The sequence below is a fragment of the Canis aureus genome, chromosome 5 (assembly GCF_053574225.1).
Source record: "Canis aureus isolate CA01 chromosome 5, VMU_Caureus_v.1.0, whole genome shotgun sequence".
NCBI lineage: Eukaryota > Metazoa > Chordata > Mammalia > Carnivora > Canidae > Canis > Canis aureus.
In genome coordinates, this window is record NC_135615.1 from 30,565,896 (window position 1) to 30,587,129 (window position 21,234).

Here is a 21,234-nt window from a genome sequence, read left to right on the forward strand (position 1 = left end):
AGTTGCTTCTGCATTCTTTACCAAGCCAACCAACTGTGTTAGATTTTCAAAAGGTCCTACTGTACACAGGGTTCCATGATGACATCTCGAGGCCCTGGGCCTACTGGGGAGTGGGGAGCTAGGGAAAGGCCTAGTGGGAGGCCTTGGGGTCCCCCACCTCCACTTCAACCAGAGTGACTCTGATTTTGTCAGTTTTATCATTGGCTTTACTCATTTAATACATTTGTTTCAAAAAGAGAGGAAAGTTTTCATGCTTTACAAAATATTTGACAGCGACTGGGTTAAATAAGTAGAATACTACATGCCTATCTAGAAATGCATAGATAGGGTACAGAGATGGGACAGATATCAAATGTCTGAAGTGACACCTGTCCTGTCATCACCATCATTATCAATCAGAAGGCACTCTCATTGCCATTCTTGATCTATAGCCACACGTAAAGAACTGCAGAGCAATATGGCTGTCATTAGTCTCATTCTTGGCCCTCTACTTTTCACTCCATCAGCCCAAGGAGTTAAATATTCCGATAAACATTTATTCCAATAATTTACTTATTTCAATAAGCATTTATTGAACAGTGACCACCCCCTTAAGTTAATCGCAGTCCCTGCAACTTGAGAAAGGGGCTCCAGACTTTGCTTTGCTTTCCACTAACATGATGCAACCAGTGTCCATTCTCTTCTTTCAAACTTCCCTCTGCAACAGTGTCAGAGCCTTGAAACAGGTTATGTGTATGAATGCCTCTTTTATTCAACAAAAATGTAGATCTTACGTTTCATACTGATGGGCTAGAGTGAGGAAGAAGTGTGCATAAACGAACAGGGGAACAAGTAATACAAAACAGGAAACAAATCATCACAGTGGGTTTTTGATGTATGTATAAATATATTATTTTGCAGCAGTTTGAATTCTCATCTATGTTTTTATCACAGTTATTCGGTTAGTTTAGGTTTTCTCTGCTCAAAATAATTGAAAGAAATATAGGCTTAGAGAAGTATGCTTTAAGACAGAAAGAAGCTAAGTTGAGATTGTAAAATTTCAGTAAAAATTCATCAAACAGACTCAAGAGTTGCTGATAACACCACATATGCTAATTATTTCATTCTTTCCATCCATATTCTTCCTTTTATATTTCTGGGTTGTCCTTATTCTTTTTTGCATGCCTACTCAGCCCAGACTCACTATCTTTGGGAACTATGCCCCCAACACACACACACACACACACACACACACACACACACACACACAAATGAATTCCTGTAGCCATAACCATATTATATGGCCATGGCGCTTTGGCACAGTTGGTTGGACCAGGAATGGACCTTTGCCCTTAAGGAAATTCAATTCATTGGCTGTGTATGGCCAGTCAGATGATCTCTGGTGGATGTGAATCAATGGATGAGAAGACTGAGTACTGATGGGCAGTCCTCTAATTCTGGACCATTAGACCGACAGTCCATACTTTCCTACAAAGTCACCAGTTCTTGAGGCTTAGTTCAGCTTTCCTTGGATTCTGTGATGTACCCAATATCTTTCCATAAATACTCTCCTTCTCTCTCTCTGTCTGTCTCTCTCTCTCTCCTCTTTCTGCTTACTTGACTGGATTTCTGTTATATGAAACTAAATATTCCATAAGACACTCTATCTTTGAGAAGGCCCCTACTGTTACTCTCAAACATCAAACCATATGCCCCCACTACTTCCAAAACTGTTTTTAAAAAAAGATTTACTTATTTTAGGGGAGAGAGAGAGCATATGTGAGTAGGAGGAGGGACAGAGGGACAGGAAGAGGGAAAGAGAATCCACAGGCAGACTCCCCACAGAGTGTGAGGCCCCACACAGGGCTTGATCCAAGAGTCATCTGCTTTAAGTGAATGAATCACCCAGGCGCCTCCTCTACTACCAAACTCTTAATCTCAAATCTTAGTAACCATTTAAACCATGCTTCTCAATGCAGGCTACAATTGAAAATTACTTGGAAATTTTATAAAACCTATCAGTGCCCCAGCCACATCCTACACTGGTTGAGTCTGAAACTCCAAGTGCAGGGCCTTGATATTAAAAATGACTTTAAGATTCCCCAGATAATTCTAAGAACCACCCAAGACGGCAAAACACTGGAATATGACAATAACCACCCATTCTGCCGATGTATCCAGTGAAGGTCATACTCACTGTAAACTTTATCTGGCTGTGATGTCTGTGCTAAGAAAATCAGATATAGAAACATCATTAAAAAAAACAACAGACAGGGAGCCTGGGTGGCTCAGTCAGTTGGGCATCTGCCTTCAGCTTGGGTCATGATCCCAGGGTCCCAGGATCAAGCCTCTCTTCAGGCTCCCTGCTCGGTGGGGAGTCTGCTTCTCCTTCTCTCTCTGCCTCCTCCCCCCGCTCATGCTTTGTCTCTCTCTCTCTCTCTCTCTCTCAAGTAAATAAATAAAATCTTCTTTAAAAATTATCAAGGTAATTCTTCCCTTTAAAGGAGATTTATTTCTCTTTCCAATATGGTATTTTTTACTGTTTTCTTAAATAACTGTTCTCTCTCAATTAAAAACATGTTTCAATTTATTCAGCAACCATTTAGAAAGTGAAAGCCACAGACTGGGAAAAATATTTGCCACCAGTATCTATATACCTGACATATATACATCTAACATAGATATATATCTGAGATATATATATATATATATATCAAATGATTCATTATTATGCAGAATATATAAAGAATTCATAATAATTATTTTTTTAAAAAAATACAAAACACCCAACTTTAAAAAATGGGCTAAAGATTTTAGACACCTGACAAAAGATATCCAAATAGCCAATAAATATATGAAAATATCCTCAATATTATTATTGCATTAGGAAAATGTAAATCAAAGCCACAATGAAATGTGAAATTAATAAAGTGATATGTGAAAGAATGAAGTAATTAGAATAGATGTTATTATTAACAATCATTAAATGCAAATTAAGCCCAGCAGAATATCTAAAATTAAAAAAGGCAGGGGTGCCTGGATGACTCAATCAGTTGAATGGCCTACTCTTGGTTTCATCTCAAGTCATGATCTCAATGTAGTGAGACTGAAGTGCATTTTGGGGCTCTGTTTGAAGCTTCTCTCCCTCTGTCCCTTCCTCCACTCATGTCCCTCTCTCTCTCTCTCTCTCAAATGAATAAATGAATCTTTAAAAATTAATAAAGTTGAAAAAGACAGACAGTACTGGGTGTTGGTGAGTATATGAGTATACAACCATTGCTAGCAGGAGTATAAAACAGTCAATTTGGAAAAGTGTTTGGCAGTTTCAAATAAAGGTAACATACACCTACCACATGACTTAATTATTCCACTTGCATGTACATACCCAAGATAATTGTATGTGTATCCACAAAAAGCTGTATACAAAGATGTTCCTAGGGGCTTTACTCATACTTCCTGGCAGTATTCAATTGTTTGGCAGTTTCATACAGTCAACATACACCAACCAACGACCCAGGAATTCACTCCTGCATATACCAGAGAGAACTGAGTGTAGGTGTTTACAAAAAAAAAAAAGTACAACAATTTTCACAGGAGATTTATTCATATAATCAAAACCTGAAAATAACCCCAAATGCTCATCAATAGAAGAGTGAATAAACATTTTGGTATATTTATATGATGGAATACTACACAGTAATACAAAAAGAAAAACCTACTGATATATGGGATGACATAAATGAATCTCAAAAACATCATGCTGAGTGAAAGAAGCCAATTCCCCTTCCTGCCAAAAAAATACACACTATATGGTTCCAGTTACATGAAGTGAAAAAACAAACAAAATTAGGGTATGGTTAATGAAATCAGAAAAGTGTTTTTTTTTTCTAGCAGAAAGGAGACATTGATTGGCAATAAGCAGAAGGACATTTCCTAGAGGGATGGAAATTCTATAACAATTGGGGTAGTGGTTACCAGAGTGTGTATGTGGCTTGAAATTCATCAGGCTACACATTTAAGACTTAACGAATTTTAATGTTACATGCACTGAAATTATACTCCAGTAAATACGTATTTAACAAATATTTACCAAGGTTCTGTTATGTGCCTGGACATGTACAAGGCATTTAGAATTCAAAGAGGAATGAGATAGGAAGGGTACTTCTCCCTAGAAGGGATGTTGGCATTTTAGGCAATGTATTGATAATAACCTTCTCTTTCTCTCCTGGGCTCACAATTAAAGAAAGTAAGGAAGGTAGGAAGGAAGAGAGAGAGAGACAGAAAGAGGGAGAGAGAAAGAAAGGAGAAAGAAAAAAGGAAGGAAGAAAGGAAAAAAAAGAGAAGGAAGAAGGAAGAAAGGAAAAAAGGAAAACAAAAAAGAAGGACAGGGACTTACCGGTATCAGAATGTCAACATTGTTACTGACATAAGGACTGGAGAAAATGCCTCTAGACTTATCATCCAAATTTACACATGAGTTGGCAGTCCTTGGACTCCCAAGAGTCCATCCAAGGAGAAGTTTGTGTCCAGAGATCAGACTTCCCAAGATTGCTAGCTTCACATCCTGACATTGTGACATGGATGGACTTTGAGGACATTGTGCCAAGGGAAGTAAGTCAGCCAGAGAAAGAAAAATATACTGAGTGATCTCACTTATATGTGAAATCTCAGAAACCTGAACTCCTAGAAACAGCAGAGCGGTGGTAACCAGAGGCTTGGGGGAAGGGGAAGTGGGGAGTTTTTTGGCCAAAGGGCACACACTTCTAGTCATAAGATGAATAAGTTTTGCGGATCCAATGAACAGCATGGTGATTATAGTTAATAATACTGTATTACATACTCAAAAGTTGCTACGTGAGAGATCTTAAGTGTTCTCACCACAGGGGGAAAAAAAAGGTAATTATGTGACACGATGAAGGTATTAGCTAACCGCACAGTGGTAATCATTTTTACAATATTTAAGTGCACCAAATTAACACGTTGTATGCCTTAAACTTACACAATGTGTATGTCAATTATATCTCAATAAAGCTGGGGGTAAAAAAAAAAAAAAAGATTCCTGGCTTCTCAAGATGGCTGCAGAGTAGACCCACTTCCCAAGACTGTTGGCTCAGGGAATGGTAATAGAACAAGAGTGAATCTCTAGTGCTTTTGAACTTGCAGTAGATTAGCTCCACTCAATTGAGAAACAGAGGCCAGTGGATGTCACCCACCAATCAGGTAGGTCAGTCCTCCTCCATGGAGAGGAGTAAGTCAGGAGTGGGAAGAGAGGCTGACTGCACAGTCCAGCAGAAGATCCTCCAAGTGAAAACATGAGGCCAGAGAAGGGCAGGATCACCCAACAACCCCCCAAAACAAGGAGATAGACATATAAACAAGCAAGCACAAAATGTTTTATAGATGATAACAACAAGTTCACAACACGTACGGAAGAGAATGGTGTACTCTATTGGGAGTGAAAGTCATAAAAACTTCAAAGAAGGAGAAAGACAAGCTGACTTTGAAAGACAAGAGGTGGAGGGCCTTCTCAGGCAGAGTTCTTCCAGAACATGAGAAGAGTCATGAAGATATGGCGTGGTGTGACACACCCAAAGAACTTTGGGGACTAGGTAGTTGGTGTAGCTGCTTGCTGAGAAGAGTGTGGCAAGAAATGAGGCTACATGACAAATGTCTTTGGAGGCTGGGCTAAGGATTTGGGGATTTATTTCCAAGTAATAGAGATGATCCTATAATGAGATTCCTATTTTTAGATGGTTGCATACAAGATGGAAGGTAAGTCTGAAGCTCAGGATTATAGTCAAGGAGAGAGACGCTGAGGATCTGACATCTCTGAAGGAGATGGAGAATCCAGGGAAATGACTGAAGGGAAAGATAGAGTTCAGCTTGCGAAGTGTTGAGTTTGAGAGATTTATAGGACCTGGGCAAGTCTCTCAAAGGCAGCCTGATGTATCGCTCTGTAGCTAAGGGGGAACACTGAGGCTGAATGTATAGATTTACAAGTGGTCCAAATGGCTACCGCTATGCCTAGACAGAGTGAAAATAGAAAGGCACTCCCCATCCAGGTGGAGGGTTCTCTATTTCTACCTGCCCTCTGTCTCATGAGTTGTGTTGTCTCTTGTGGGAAGACTTTACCTTCCCATCCCACTGGTGTCATGCTGGGCCATGTGACTTGCTTTGGCTGATGGAATGGAATGCATGCTGCACTCAGAAAGCTCTAGAAACTACTCTATGTTTCTGTAAACTCTCTTGCTTGATTCCTTGTGTCACAAGGTTGACACCTGCCAAACAGGGGCTGATTTTCTAATTGACATCTGCAAATGAAGAGGAACAAGACTGAGAAGAGTTCTAGTCTCCTCGCTGTCTGGAGTAGAGCAGACAGTGAGGCAGAGGTGTGCATGACCCTCAGCTAACATTTGGCATGGGTGAGATTTAAACTGTTTTTGTTGTAAGCCGTTGAAGATTTGGGTCATTTATTATTGCAGCAAAACTGGCTAATACCCATTCTCACCTCTCACATCTTCTTGAATCTACTACAATGTAAGTTCTAAGAAGGCACAGACATGATTTTGTTCACTATTGCTTTCCCTGAGCCCCCAAATGGTGACTGGCACATAGTAGTTGCTCAATAAAACCTGTTGACTGAGCTGTCTCCTCTAACATTCCTTGACTTCCCCTTTTTCTCAAGTGACAACCTTGTTTCTTTCATTTCACTGAGAAAATTAAGAAATCAGAAGACTCATCTTACCTCTCACCACTATATTTATCAGCAGACCTACCTCTGCCCCATTATTCACTATTTCCTACTTGTTATGGAAGCACTATCTATGCTGATATCTCAGGCTGGTTTTTTTTGTCAAAACATCAAATCCTCTGGTCTTTCTCTTACTCGAAAACATTGTGCCTACAATTCTCTCTCTCTTTCTCTCTCTCTCTCCCACATTTTCATCAGCATACTACTATACTATAATGACTTTCTTCTTAGAAAACAAAATCATTTTTAAAAAGTCAATAATTGCCAGGGTCTAGGGGGAAGGAAGGCATGAATAGGCAGAGCATAGGATTTTTAGGGCAGTGACACTACCCTGTATGATATTTTAATGGTATATACATATCATTATACATTTGTCCAAATCCCCAGAATTTACAACCCTGACAGTGAACCCTAATATTAACTATGGACTCTGAGTGAGGATGACATGTCATTGTAAGTTCATCAGTTGTAACAAATGTACCACTCTAGTGGAGGATGTTGATAGTGGAGGAGGTTGTGTGGGGGGGAAGTGGGCAAGGGGTAAATAGGACATCTCTGTACCTACTACTCAAGTTTTCTGTGAACCTAAAACCACTTCAAGAAATAAAATCCACAAAAAAATCAACTCACTAGCCCCCACAATGCCTTCCAGCTACTGGTTTATTCTTTGTTTTCCTTTAGAGCATGATTTTTCAAATGAGTTATCTATCAATAGATCTATGACAAAGGAAGCTAAAGCATACAATGAGGACAAGAAGTCTCTTCAAAAAATATTGTTGGGAAAACTGGTCAGGTACATACAAAAGAATGAAACTGGACCACTTTCTTACACCATACACAAAAATAAACTCAAATGGATTAAAGACCTAAACATAATACCTGAAATCATAAAACTCCTAAAAGAAAACACTTGGTTATCAGCCTTTGCAATATTTTTTTCTGGACCTGTCTCCTCAGGCAAAGAAACAAATCCAAAACTAAACATTTGGGACTATATCAACTAAAAACCTTTTGCACAGCAAAGGAGACCATCAATAAAATGAAAAGGCAACTTACTGAGAAAATATTTGGAAATGGTATATCCAATAAGAGGTTGATATCCAAAATATAAAAAGAACTCATACATTTCAACACCACAACAAAACAAAAACTAAATAATCTGATTAAAAATTAAAAGACCCAAATAGAAATTTTTCAAGGAAGACATACAAATGGCTAACAGACACATGAAAAGATGCTCAACATCACCAATCATCATGGAAATGCAAATTAAACCACAATGAAATATCACCTCACACTAGTCACTAGTATCAAAAGAAAGAGAACGAAAGAAAGAAAGAAAAGAAAAGAAAAGAAGGAAGGAAGGAAGGAAGGAAGGAAGGAAGGAAGGAAAGAAAGAAAGAAAGAAAGAAAGAAAGAAAGAAAGAAAGAAAGAAAGAAAGAACAAGCGTTGGTGAGGATATAGAGAAAAGAGAATCCTAAAAAAAAAAAAAAAGAGAGAGAATCCTTGTGCATTGTTAATGGGAATGTAACCTGGTGCAGTCACTGTGGAAAACAGTATTGAAGTCCCTCAAAAACTTAAAGATAGAAATATCATATAATCCAGTAATTCTACTTCTGGATAGTTACTCAAAGAAAACAAAAACACTAATTTGAAGGGATATATACACCCTCATGTGTATTGTAGTATTATTTACAATAGAAAGATACGGAAGCAACCTAAATATCCATCTATAGATGAATGGATAAAGAAGATACAGGGTGTGTGTGAGTGTGTGTGTGTGTTACATTTAATGGAACATTGCTCAGCCATTAAAAAGAATGACATCTTGCTGTTCACAAATGGATGGGCCTAGAGGATATTAAGTGAAATAAGTCACACAGAGAAAGAAAAACACCATATGATCCCACTCATAGGTGGAATCTAAAAAAAAATACAAAAACAAAAACAAAAGAAATGAACAAACAAACCAATGGGGGTGGGGAACAGAAACAGACTCACAAATATAGAGACCAAACTGGTGGTTGCCAGAGGGGAGGAGGTGGGGATAGGTGAAATAGGTGAAGGGGACTAAGAGGTACAAACTTCAAGTTACAAAAATAGTTATGGGGATGGAAAGCATGGCATAGGGAATACAGTCAATAATACTGCACTAACCTTGTACGATGGCAGATGGTGACCACGGTTATAGTAGTGAGCATTTTGTAATGTATAGAATTGTTGAATCACTATATTGTATGCCTCAAACTAATACAATATTGTATGCCAACTACAGTTCAAATTTTTTATCAAAAGTTGTTTATCTCTCACCTACACAACATTCACTTCAACACCAATTACCATGGCCAGAATAGAATTCTTGGCTTCACCCGTCCCTCATAACCCAGAGCCATCTTCCACTCATCTTGCCTCTCTTAGTAAATGGCGACATCTTTCACTGAGTATTCAAGCCAAAGATCTGAGTCATACTTGATTCTTCTATTTTCCTTATGTCCCTGACCCAATCTATCAAGCAAGTTCTGTGAGTGCTCCTTTGAAAATAGATACCCCAAATGGACACTTCTCACCAGTTCCACCGCTATCATGTCAGGCCAAGCCACCACAGTCTGTCCACTTGGACAACTGCAATAATCTGATCACTTTGCTCCTTCACTCTCGGCTTTCTCATAGCTTCCATCAATTCAGAATAATATCCCCAACTCCTGACCTGGTCTACAAATCCTTAAATGGTTCAGCCCCTCCCTACTTTTTTAATCTGCATCTCTTTCCTCTGTCCTCTGGCTTGTTCACTCACACTAGCCAGATTGTTGATCCTAGAACACCAAGCTCATGCTGCCACTGGGATCCTGTTCTTCTGAATATCTACATGGCTGTTCCCTTCACTTACCCAGGACTCTGGACAAGTGTCGCCTCTTCAGATGGGCTTTTCTTGACCTCCCCACCTCAAGTAGCATCCTGTCCAGTGCCATTCTGGCGTACTTTACTTACCTGTATTAGTTTTCTTTGTAACACCTACCCCATGAAACACTACACTATCTATTCGTTTGCTTGCTTATTGTCTATCTGCTTCACCAGAACTTAAGCACCACAATAACAGCAAAGATTTTCTGCTTTGTTTCTGCTATAATGCCAGTGCCATGTGGCTGGCACATAAATTGTAGTGGAAACAGAGTACCAAAAATGAGCTCATCAGAAGATGAAGAATTTCTTTCTTTGTATAAAACAGATAAGTTACCAACATGAGGAAATATTGGTAATAACAGGAGATGTGAGTTTTATCAGAAAAAGACAGAGAAGTGAGAAAAGTAGGATTTAGTCCTTGTTTACAGCATGGATGAAATCAACCTAATCTCAACAGATCTCAATATCTTCATTTATCAACAAGAAACAGAATATTCCACAACAGATTGGGGAGAAAAAAAAAGGAAATAACTCAAACAAAAAGTTTTGAGCTTTTTCAAGAAGAAATGTATTTCACCAATTCGAGGTATTGTTAATACCCCATCTGGTCATGACTGATGGAATAGATTTTTGGATTTCACGAATTTAACAACTTGCTAATGTCACTTCTATGTTTTTTCTTTGTTCTGTTTTAATCCTCCAGGTTCATATTGAATACAAAATTTGCCTATCATAAAATAATCCTCTTGCCCCCATGACCCAGAATGTCTTTGGTTTTGATTTTGCTTACCATTTTTCTTTATTTTTTGTTTTGTTTCATTTCCTTTTCTCAAGCTCTGAAACTAGAAGTTGCTAGAAATAATTGTAGGGAAAGTTGTGAGTTTTCATGAAAGGGTAAAGTTGCTCAGAACATTAAGTAAGCAAAATATTATTTCTCCATTCTTACCCGCTCAGTTTCTGGAGATCCATTGGCTCTTAAGGAGAGCAGGTCTAGAGCCAAAGAGAACACACTCTGTTCCTAAAACAAAGGAGCTTACATCAGAGGGCTAATTGCAACCAATTCTCTGGATTCATGCCTAAGGGATACTGACCATCTTTCTTACTAAAACTGAAGGTGTGAGTACCATCAAACCCTTTGTAGCCTATTGCATAATTGTGGACTCAGATACACACAATCAAATGATTTCTCCTCAAATCTAGTTCCTTAAAGTAAAACCTCTAATGAAAACCAGTTAAGGCTAATACCATATTGATCTTGTCTCCCAAACCAGAGCTCTAAAAGGACTCTCCACGTAATCATTCATTCAGCAGATACTTACTGAATACCTGTTATGCACAAAGTAGTACATGAGGCACTAGGAATAAAAAGGTGACTTAGAGGCATTTCCTGTCTTTAGAAACACGTAGAGGGGTGCCTGGGTGGCTCAATCGGTTAAGCATCTGGCTCTTGGTTTTAGCTCAGGTCATCATTTGGCAGTTGTAGGATCAAGCCCTGCATTGAGCTCTGTGCTCAGTGCGGAGTCTGCTTCAGATTCTCTCTCACTCTCCCTCTCTCTCTCTCTCTCAAAAAAAAATGAAATCTTTTTTTTAAAAAAGATAAAAAAAGGAACACATAGAGTCTGGTTGGAATGATCAGATGTTTCCAGAGACATGTAACACATTATAAATTTGGAAATGCCCTGAGAGTGATGGAATAGTGACACTATTTAAGGTATCTAGACATGACACCATCCCTAATTAATCGTGTGACTGTGGGTGTTTCATAGCTGCAACGATACTCAATGTCTTCATCTGTAAACTGGAAATTATGATAATGCACTGGCCTTATCCAGGTGCTGTGAAAAGGCAACGAATGAGATAATACATATGAAATTCTTAACACAGTGCTTGCCATGTAGTGTGTGTTTAATCAATGGCAGTGATTATCATGGCCACTGAGATGCAAAGGAGAGATGAGGATACATCTAGGATACAGGGAAAAGGTGAGATTTCCATTAGGAGGTAACATTTGAGCTGTATCTTAAAGAATCAGTTAGATTTGGACTTGGGCATTTAGCAGAGAGAACTAAGGAAAGAGGAAGTCGTGTTGCAGTAAGGTTAGTGAGCAGTTGATGATTTTTGTTTATTGCTCATTTGTCTGTAGCAAAGCCAGCAGGAAGGAGAATAGTGGAGAATTCCTGTTGAAGAGCTAGGTTAGGGCAGATTAGGAAGGATCTTGAAAGCCAGGCTGATGAATCTGGGCTTAATCCAAAGACATTATGGATTCCGAAGACTCTAGGTTTGGGGTAAAGGAAGGGAAAAATGACTACACTTCAAGAAAACTAAACTGGAAGCAATGGAGAAGAATGATGGAGGAGACAGCATGCCTCCTTCACATAAATCCCGACAGTCCCCTAGTTCTAATACAGCCCCAGGATCTGCTCCAGGCAGCCGTTAGTAATTGAGCAATGCTGGCGTGAAGGATGAGATGGAGGATTATCCATCCCTGAACTAGAGCCACGATGGAAGAGATGAGGGAGCTTTTGCTGGTATCCAGCTAGCAAATACACGTCTCAAATGGAAAGAGGGAAAAGGCACCTAACTTTCTGGCCATCTCTGTGAGATCCAACAGGACTAGTCCTCTGAAGCTGCAAAATGATGGCAGGGTCAACTTTCACCTGTTACAGATGGAGGGCTCAGTTTTTGATTCATTCAAACCAACTGTTCCCTCCCAGTATCTTAGAGGCAGGGCAATTCACAATAGTCAAATGGCTCCTTGGAAACCAGACATATGAGGAGGGTAGTTATTCGATTCACAGTGGATTTAGTTTTTCCATGGTGCCCCTGTGCCCCATCTAGTAAAATCTGGTGGAAATTACAAACTGTAGAAATTCAGCCCTCTATCACAATAACAGGATGCACCTGTAGATTTCATAGAATTAGCAGCAGCATTCTCTCAACACCAGTTTGAGAGAAATAAGACTTTGCATAGCACCAACTGGGGCAAAATCTGAAGTAGTATGACATACCTCTCAACGATGAAAGGTGTCACAGCAGAGCAGACTCCACATCTACCACCCACTCAACAAACGTGTGCTGAAGACCTCCACCCCCGGCTTCCCTTGTGTTGGTTGATTTGCTATTTGGGGGATTATCAATTTAACAAATGTGTTTGCAATTGGTTGGGGGCCTTTCTGCTCCCAACCCTATAATTACATTGTGGGCTCTTGGTGAGCAGGAACCCTAGTTTTCTTGGTCTTTGCATCTTTCCCTGGACTGAGTGCTTTGTTCCTGGGTTCTCAATCTGATTCCTTGAATTAAACCTTATTGAAGGATGCCCCCAAGAGCACGTATGCTGTATGGAAAAAACTAAATGGCGGGACCTTGAATGGAGATTTCAGGCCCGTATCTAGAAGATGAAGGTCAGAAAGGCCTGGGGCACCACAGACTTAGGAAAACAGCCTCTTCCTGAACCTAACAAAAACATGAGCTATGTAAACAATCGGCTCTCTGCAGCACCCCTGGTCATTTGACTGCCTAGAGTCCTCCTCTCTCTGGATTCTGACTCTGAGGCCACAGCTCTGCAAGCGTGCTCTGCTAGGAGTGTGAGATGAGAGAGTGGGGCCGCTTTCATGTGGTGCAGCTGGCAAAGGCAGGGCAGGCCTGCATGCTCAAAGGATCCCTGCAGAACCCCAGTCATTTCTCTTGTCAAGAGCTCATTTCTTTCTTTCTCTGAGTAGATTGTGAGCATCCTCAGAGCGAGTCTGAATTTCTTAGATTGTCCCCAGATCCTAGCACCATACTTTAATCGCAGGTTTGCAGGCAACATTTGCTGAGGGGTGACTTGACAGAAATGAAATTCCTTTATCTGAGTTTTGCCCTCTCCCTTCCTGAGACTCACCTGTTGACGTTAGTCCACTACGAAATGGTGAAGAGGAGAGCAGCAGGGGAGAAGAGGGAGAAATCCTGGGATTCCTGAGCTCATGGGCCTTCTCTCTTGCCCCTGGTTCACAGAGGAAGCTGTGTTCAGCATTTTAACACACCCTCAAAGTGAAGTTAACTCCAAAAGGCAGGAGCAAGAAATGGGAATTTTATTTATTTATTTATTTATTTATTTATTTATTTATTTATTTTTTTTTTTTTTTACTCAAGACTTTTGTGGAAGTGTTGGGGGAAGGGGTTAACATTGCAGAGCAAATTGCAAACTATTATTTGCCAATGATCTTAAAAATCCCTTTAAGCTCTCTATTATTTCCCCCAAAGTTCCCCTTAGTTTTTCCCTCTCTCCTCACCCCTTCTCTGTGCTCTCTGTCATCTCTACTTCTCCATTGCCAATTCACCATCTCTTTTTCCACTATAAAGCAATTTTTCTCACCCTTGACATGTCTAATGTGCATGCTCATGCCCACCCTATTGACTCTGCCTATTCTCTGTGGAGAACTGGTGACACCATCCTCCACAAATAGGAGTCAGCAAGCTGTGGTACCTCGTCCACCTATGAAGTTTACCATCCCTCACTGTTGTCACTTCTTTCTTATCTCTTTCTTCCTTATCTCATCCTTTCCCCTTACTTTTTATTTCTGCTCTCAAGCATTCAAGATGCAGCTCTTTTATCTCCTTTCAAAGGAGAATCTGTGCCACTTGGGACAAGGGTCTTTGTTGAAAGGACCAGCAAAATGACAAGCCATAATGGTAAATGAGGGGAAAATGAAAGAAGGTGACAGATTTCTCACCACATCTTTTCCCTTCACCTGCTCTTCCTTTACCCCCTTTCTCTGCATCGAGACTCTTAGAAATAGTTTCTGCTATAAGCTAACTATTCATTAGTAGGGTGATGGAAGAGATGCGGGAACCAAGGGTTTAGGATAGTCTGGATGATAAATGCCAAAAACAGAGTTCCTGTCTTCAAGGACCACCCAATATAGTGGGAATGAGAGAACAACCAAAAGTGAAGGACTAGCTCTTGTCCATTAATGGCACCACCTTTCTGCCCCTCACCTCATCTTAGCCTCAGGCACCTGGATTTAACCACCTGTTGTCTCCTCCCATCTGCCCTTGCTGGCCTCTTCATTCTGTGTCCACTAGCGTCTTCACCAGGGAACGTTCAAGGAAGGGAAAAGATGAGATCTAAATCAGTGAGTTTTTACTCTACCAAAGTTTACAACCGCCATTCTTTACTTCTTGCCCCTGTATACCAGGTAATAAAACTGCATTTTTCCTTTGCAAGATATCCTGACATCGTTCCTCCTTGCCATTCCTGTTTGTATCAGTTCATTCAGGTCCTTATTATTTCATGCCTGGGGAATATCATAGCATCTCGGTACACCCAGTCTCCCCTGCACCTTTAATCTCTCCTGTTTGCTGCCCCAGCTCAGGCATCGCTTGGATTGTGCCTGCCCTTGCTTTGATATCTTTAGGGATTAAAATTCAGATATCTTATATTGTCCATCATGGTCCACCTCAGTTTGAATCCAACTGATATTTCTACCCACAGCTTCCACTATCTGTCTACCTGGCTCTGCTTCTGGCCAACTGCAGACCATCCCTTGTTACCTAGGCATGTCCACCTACCAAGGCTGCACTTATTCCTCAAGGACCATTTTTAGACCTTTCTCCATCATAACAACCCACTAAATTTTCCCTTCCTGGCTTTCTGTTTTTCTTCTTATCATGACCATTTGTATTTATCATTTTTTACCATTAGAAAACCATCTCTCAAGCCTAAGATAAGGCAGACTGGATCAGAAATTTGCTGTCTGATGTAAGGAACAGTTTCTTCTGGGAAGTACCAAGCTTTTCTGGTAACAGGGTTGAGCAATTTCCTGATAAACTGAGACTCAACTTGCACAGTTGACCGTCTGTCCTGTGAGGAACTTAGCTGCCTTTAACCAAATGTTCCTTTCTTGGGCTGAATCTATCAATGTTATCTACACTTTCTTAAAAAGAAAAAAAAAAAGCAAAACAAAACCCTCTAGTAGAACAAAAATCTTTGAACTGGACTCACTGGAAATTACCTCCTTGCAGCAGGCTTGAGACAAAATTTTGACATGTACTCACAAAGAATTTATCTGTAATTGCTTTACCATATGCTAGTTATATTTTATGCATAATTGTCTTCACAAATAGCAGTATAACAGCATTTAAACAGTGCATTACAATACAGCATGGCAGGTACTATGACAGTGGTAGATAGGATTAGAAACGGCCTCCTGGAGGAAGTGATACTCAAGTGTCTTTCCGTCTCAATTATAAATTCATCAAGCACAACAGCTTTGGTATATAGAGCGTCAGTGTGAGATTATGTATAATTCATGACAAAATGGTTCTGTGACCTTCGCCTATCCCTGGATCTTCAGTCTCTGCATACTGCAGTGTGACATCAACTAGAAAGCTCAAGGTCAGGAAACAAGGGCTGAAAGTTCACTCAGTGCAAATTGTAAAAGTCAACTAAGTTCTTTGTTTTATATTAGTCCATCTAAATACTGAGAGTTGGTTGTCTTACTTTGTCAGAAAAATTGTGGGGGCTTTGTGATATAGTATTATCTTGAAACTTTCCGTTAACATGAATTTAAATATTTTATAAATACAATCAATTACTTAAAGGTATCTTTTTTTGTACTGCTTTTCTAGTGGACCTACTTGTTCCTTTGCTACTTGACCTTCACCATCTTGTTTCAAATGTCAAGATATGTTTATATGAAACTTTAACATTAGGAAGAAACTTCAAATTATGTCAGACAATGGAATCATTTAGCTAGACTTATGGTTTAAAGCAAAATGGCAGAACCTCCATATTTGGAAAAGATAAGGTAAAAGCATTTTTGCTTAGAAGCTCATAAAATGCTGTTTTTTCCCATTGGTGAGTTATGGTTGTTCTTACATGATTCGAAAATTGTTGAGCCATTCCTAAGCAAGCCTGCTGTCCAATGGGAAATCACTAATGCAGGAATGTGTGACGTTTGCTCTGTCCATTGAGCACAATTATATTAGTCAGGGTAAGTCAAGCTGCTGTAACAAAAGACCCCACAATGATGTGGCTTAATGTGAAAAAATGTTTACTTATATATAGCAGTTTGAGGTACATACACCTGGTCATATGTAGCTGTGTCCAGGCATTCAGTAGCCTGGTTGGAGCACAGTACTGGCATTTTCAATACCCAGCTTCCAAGATTACTCTGGTCACATCATTCCAGTCAGCAGGAAAGAAGAAATGCCAGGGTTTCCAGTAAAACTAATGAGGTGGAAGTCCAAAACATCATTTCCACTAACGTTTCTTGGCAAGAACTTCATCATAGAATCATAGCTATATGGGATGCTACGGAGTGTACTCTATTCATTTGCCCAAGAAGAAAGGAATAATGATTCTGGTGAACTGCTAGAGGTTTCCATCACACTGTCATGTTGTGGTTGTCAATTTAGTGGTCTCTGGTCTGTCATGTAACTTGAATTTTAATTTTATCATGTGTTTCTGATATTACTCAGTTTGGTGAATACCCAATATTTATACTGCAGAGTCAGTTCTGTGACTAAAATAATTTTACATGGTTTTCCAACTGGGACTGACATGAGCAAGTAACGAGTCCTAACATTCCCAAGAGAAAGTGAAAAAATGCAACCTGAAATTTCCTGAAAATGGAGAAGTGAGCTTCTAAAGGCAAATCAGCTGATAATTTTTTTCTGAGCAGTGTGTAATTTCGATGCTTCTCTCTCTCTGCCAACATACCAATGTAAGATAGGGTATAAGGATTGTCAAATGTGGCCTCTGATAGAGGATCTACCTAAGATCATGATTCCAACACTCCTCATAAAAATTACTATTATATGGTTTAAAAGACCCCCTGAATCGCTATTTTCATTTTAATAATTTGTATACCAGGCGCCTGGGTGGCTCAGTCGGTTGAGCAGCCGAGTTTTGGTTTCAGCTCGGGTCATGATCTTCATGATGAAGTTCTTGCCAAGAAACATTAGTGGAAATGATGTTTCGGACTTCCACCTCATTAGTTTTACTGGAAACCCTGGCATTTCTTCAGCTCCTGAGATCAAGCCCCACATCTGGCTCCAGGCTGAGTGTGTAGTCTGCTTGAGATTCTTTCTCTCTCTCTCTCCCTTTGCCCCTCTCCTCACTGGCACACACATGTGCTCACTCTCTCTCTCTTGAAATAAGTAAATCATTAAAAAAATATTTGTATACTTTTTTATAATAAAAGTGAAAAAAGATATTTAATATACTTTATTAATATTTTATTACTTTATTACTAATAAAATAAAATAGATTTAGCTCTCCTAATCATTATGAGGAGGAGCTGAGGGAGGTTCTGTTGTAAAGCAAAAAAAAATCATGCTTCAAATTTGGTTATTTTATAAAGAAATTAATTGATTTGTGAGATTAACTTTTGCTGTCTTCTTTAACCCAAATGTACCTTATGAGTCCTGGTTAGTATTTCTTTGATCCTCAAACAATTGGTAAACAAATATCATTAAGTTTAATTTTACTTTAATTCATAAAAGAAAAAGAAACTGACATAAAATTGAAGGTATTAGTAAACTAGGTATTTTTCACTTTCCATCAAGAAATGTTAATTCCTAAGACCTTTCTAGAGGTTAAGAAAAACATGAAGGTCACTAAAAATCTTGGAGGTAATTGTGGTTTTATTTGCTTCTTTATTACATAGATGCTTACTCTTTGAGCTTGTCTGGATTTCACATCCCGTGGCCCTATTTTCCTTTTACTACTTAATCTTGCTGCTAGCCACTAGCTTTCCTCTTTTCCTTCCTTTTTTTGAAAAATTCAGCCCTAAAATTTTCAGGCAGAGCAAAGCAAGGGAGACAAAAGCAGTTTCTGGTGGAAGGTGATACAGTAGCCCAGAATAGTGGTGGGGTCACAGCCCAAAGGTAGTGAAGAAGGTGTCTCCAAGGGGATGCTGTCTGGAATGAGGAGTCAGGGTCTAAGCAGAGTGGAACAGGGGTCCCTACAGGGAACAGCCCAGTGGGGGGAAGTCAGAACCTGATCACTAAAGTGATCACTAAAGTATCGACGGGCAATGGAACATCCCCCAGCAACTACTGTTACATAGTTTATTGGGAGGAGATTTTTTTATGGTACTTACAATTTTTCTCGAAGTTTGTTTCAAAATTATACAATAATAACTACAGCTAGCAAAAAGCTCCAGTTTAATCAGTGGGACAGGCTCTTGGGATAACAGGAATTGTCACACTCATGCATACAGTTGAAAATGTTTCCAGCAGTGAGATTAAGCCTGCTCTGGAATCAAAAAATAATCTTGTCACACTTTGATAAGTGTCTCCCTCCCAGAAAGAGATTGGTTGACTATTTTTCTCTGCAAACTCTGGTACTCAGCTTGGAAACTGCTCTTAGTTCATTTGCAGAATTCCAAGGCTCTCTTCAGAGGCAGTTGCTTTTCCAAGAGAATGTCAGGGGTAGAGATAATACATAGTAGAATCATGAACCGCCTTGGTTTGGCCAGATGGTTTCCTTTTGCTTGTTCCCGAATATTTTAAAAATTGTGTTTTACTATACCTAGATGATGGCTAATAGACATGAATTTCCAGATAGCAAAACACAGTCAACCATTTCATGAAAAGCAGACATAACTCTGATAATTAAACAGGGAAGAAAGATTTGATTTTGAAAAAAAAAAAAAAGAAAAGCCCAAGTTTAAAACTAAAGCCCACTTTTAGTACAACGCACAACCCTTTAAGAGAGGCAAAATATCTTGTAAAATGACAAATCACATTCAGGCACCTGGACATCGTGGTGAAATAATTATGGCTACTACTGAATATAGATCTCGGGAGACAATTCATGAATTCTGAGTATGAGTCAGTCTTCTGCATCCTTTTCAATTACCTGAATATTGAGGACCCCACCATGGTCCCCCATCTCATCATGTGGCACCTGCTGACTCCTCCAGGAGCTGCAGGTCTGGGGAGAACCTCAATTTCACAGTGATGTCATTTATGAAACACTAAAATGAGACCACTGCCAAGAAGTGCTTGCTCACCCTCTTTCAGCAGCAGGGGAATCTCCCTTTCCTTTTCTGGGTGAAGCTGAAAAAGGATTCATAAATGAAGTCCATCCTTCTCACTAACCCCAGCCCACACCTCCCAGCAATTGAACTTGAAAAAAAACCTGGTTAAAACCACTTCCTATATTTGAGAGTAAAGGGGGTTAGGCACAATTTCCTGGCTGAACAAAGCAGCCTAATACTTATAGAGAACAACTCCAGACTGTCATAGAGACTGGAGGGACCACAGCAAAGATGACACCCCGAACGGACTGATATCCTTTCATCTCCCATCCTCCCAGCATAATGAAATCAAGAGGCTGGTAGCAAACTCAGCCTTCTGCAAAGAAACACTTTCTCTTCACTGCCCTCAAGAAGGCAGCTTATCCCACGTGCCAGGAAGATGGAGCCATGTTTGCTGATGTGGGGAATCCTTACATTCATCACAGTATCTGGCTACACGACAGGTAAGAGCTCACGGGTGCCCTCAGAATCTTGGAATTCTAATGGATATTACCTCCTCCCATCCACAGAATTGTCTGCGGGCAGGCGGGCCGGCGGGGGGGTCACCTAAGTAGAAAGTGCAGACAAAGGGGTTGAATCTTGAAGTCTACCCCTTGTCCGTGACCCACCAGGGCCCCATGTTATGCTTCAATCATCCCTGACCTACAAACAGAGCTTGAAATGGTGGGATCTCCTGCCACTCAAAGTCTTTTGACTAACTCTGGGGTGAATAGAGTGCCATGATATTTGAATGTTAACAGGATACTAATGAGCAGATTCCTCAAGAAGTTTTCTCTTATTTTTCAATGTATTCAGTTTTTCATGGCTTCTAATCAGCTGTAAGATAACAATAAAAATCTACTAGGTATCTCTCTAAGACCAGGATAACGTCCTGAGATGTCAGTAACTAATATAGGAAACACTGGGATAATTTAAGATCCCAAAGGAACTGTATGCTGTTTTTTCACTGCCTCAGGAAATAATACCCAGGATTCTCCTTCATGTACAATGTCATAGAAATTTTAGAAAGCATAAGCATACTCACTTTCAGAACACTATTTTTTCTTATATTCTCATGTGTATATATGCATGTTATGTACACACATATGCAAATTTTGGATTTCATTCATCCTTTCAAATGGGTTTTATCAAAGATGTTTTTTTTTAACAAATAAGAAACCACTAACTTCTACCTCAAACCACCTTTCCTAATTGAGTGTGAATTTTCTAATAACGTCTTCCCTTGCTTACCCAGGAAGACAGATATCAAAGTCTATAATTTTATAGCCTTAATTTCTAGATGTATGATAATGCTAACTGGCCATAGGAAGATGTGTTAAGAAGTGAAACGTATTGATGCATATAAGGAGGATTACGTTGGGTTACGTTGGGCTGTGAACTGACCCAGGGGTAGGAATTTCTTCACTTTGGAGTTGAAAAGGGCATGACGGAAGGCTTATGAGATGATTTCTGTTTTAGCATGGTCTTTGCAAAGTGGAAGGATAGTCCAAGTTAGGACAGAAAAACCTTTACAATAAATCATGACCTATCTCTGGGAAACACATTTCAAGAAAACTTGTGTTATTGCTAGCCAC

At 39.6% G+C, this 21,234-nt stretch overlaps 1 protein-coding gene and 1 long non-coding RNA gene across 5 annotated transcripts in view; one reads left to right on the top strand and one right to left on the bottom strand.

Moving 5' to 3' along the window:
- The window catches only part of LOC144313891 (uncharacterized), a 74,574-nt gene that overhangs the window by 3,843 nt on the left and 49,497 nt on the right, over positions 1-21,234 (bottom strand). The window contains exons 1-3 of one of the 3 annotated variants that reach the window (XR_013379542.1): positions 13,513-16,617; positions 10,579-10,650; positions 3,365-3,506 (exon numbers count right to left, since the gene is read on the bottom strand). This is a non-coding gene — a long non-coding RNA (uncharacterized LOC144313891). Of the gene's footprint in view, positions 1-3,364; positions 3,507-4,375; positions 7,036-10,578; positions 10,651-13,512; positions 16,618-21,234 lie in introns of those variants that run through there. The other 2 variants (XR_013379543.1, XR_013379541.1) reach the window with 2 other exon arrangements.
- The window catches only part of IL2RA (interleukin 2 receptor subunit alpha), a 54,127-nt gene continuing 52,600 nt past the window's right edge, over positions 19,708-21,234 (top strand). Inside the window, exon 1 of one of the 2 annotated variants that reach the window (XM_077897307.1) lies at positions 19,708-20,103. In XM_077897307.1, the coding sequence (XP_077753433.1) occupies positions 20,040-20,103 (64 nt within the window). In that variant the 5' untranslated portion in view covers positions 19,708-20,039. The remainder of the gene's footprint in view (positions 20,104-21,234) is intronic. The other variant, XM_077897308.1, reaches the window with a different exon arrangement.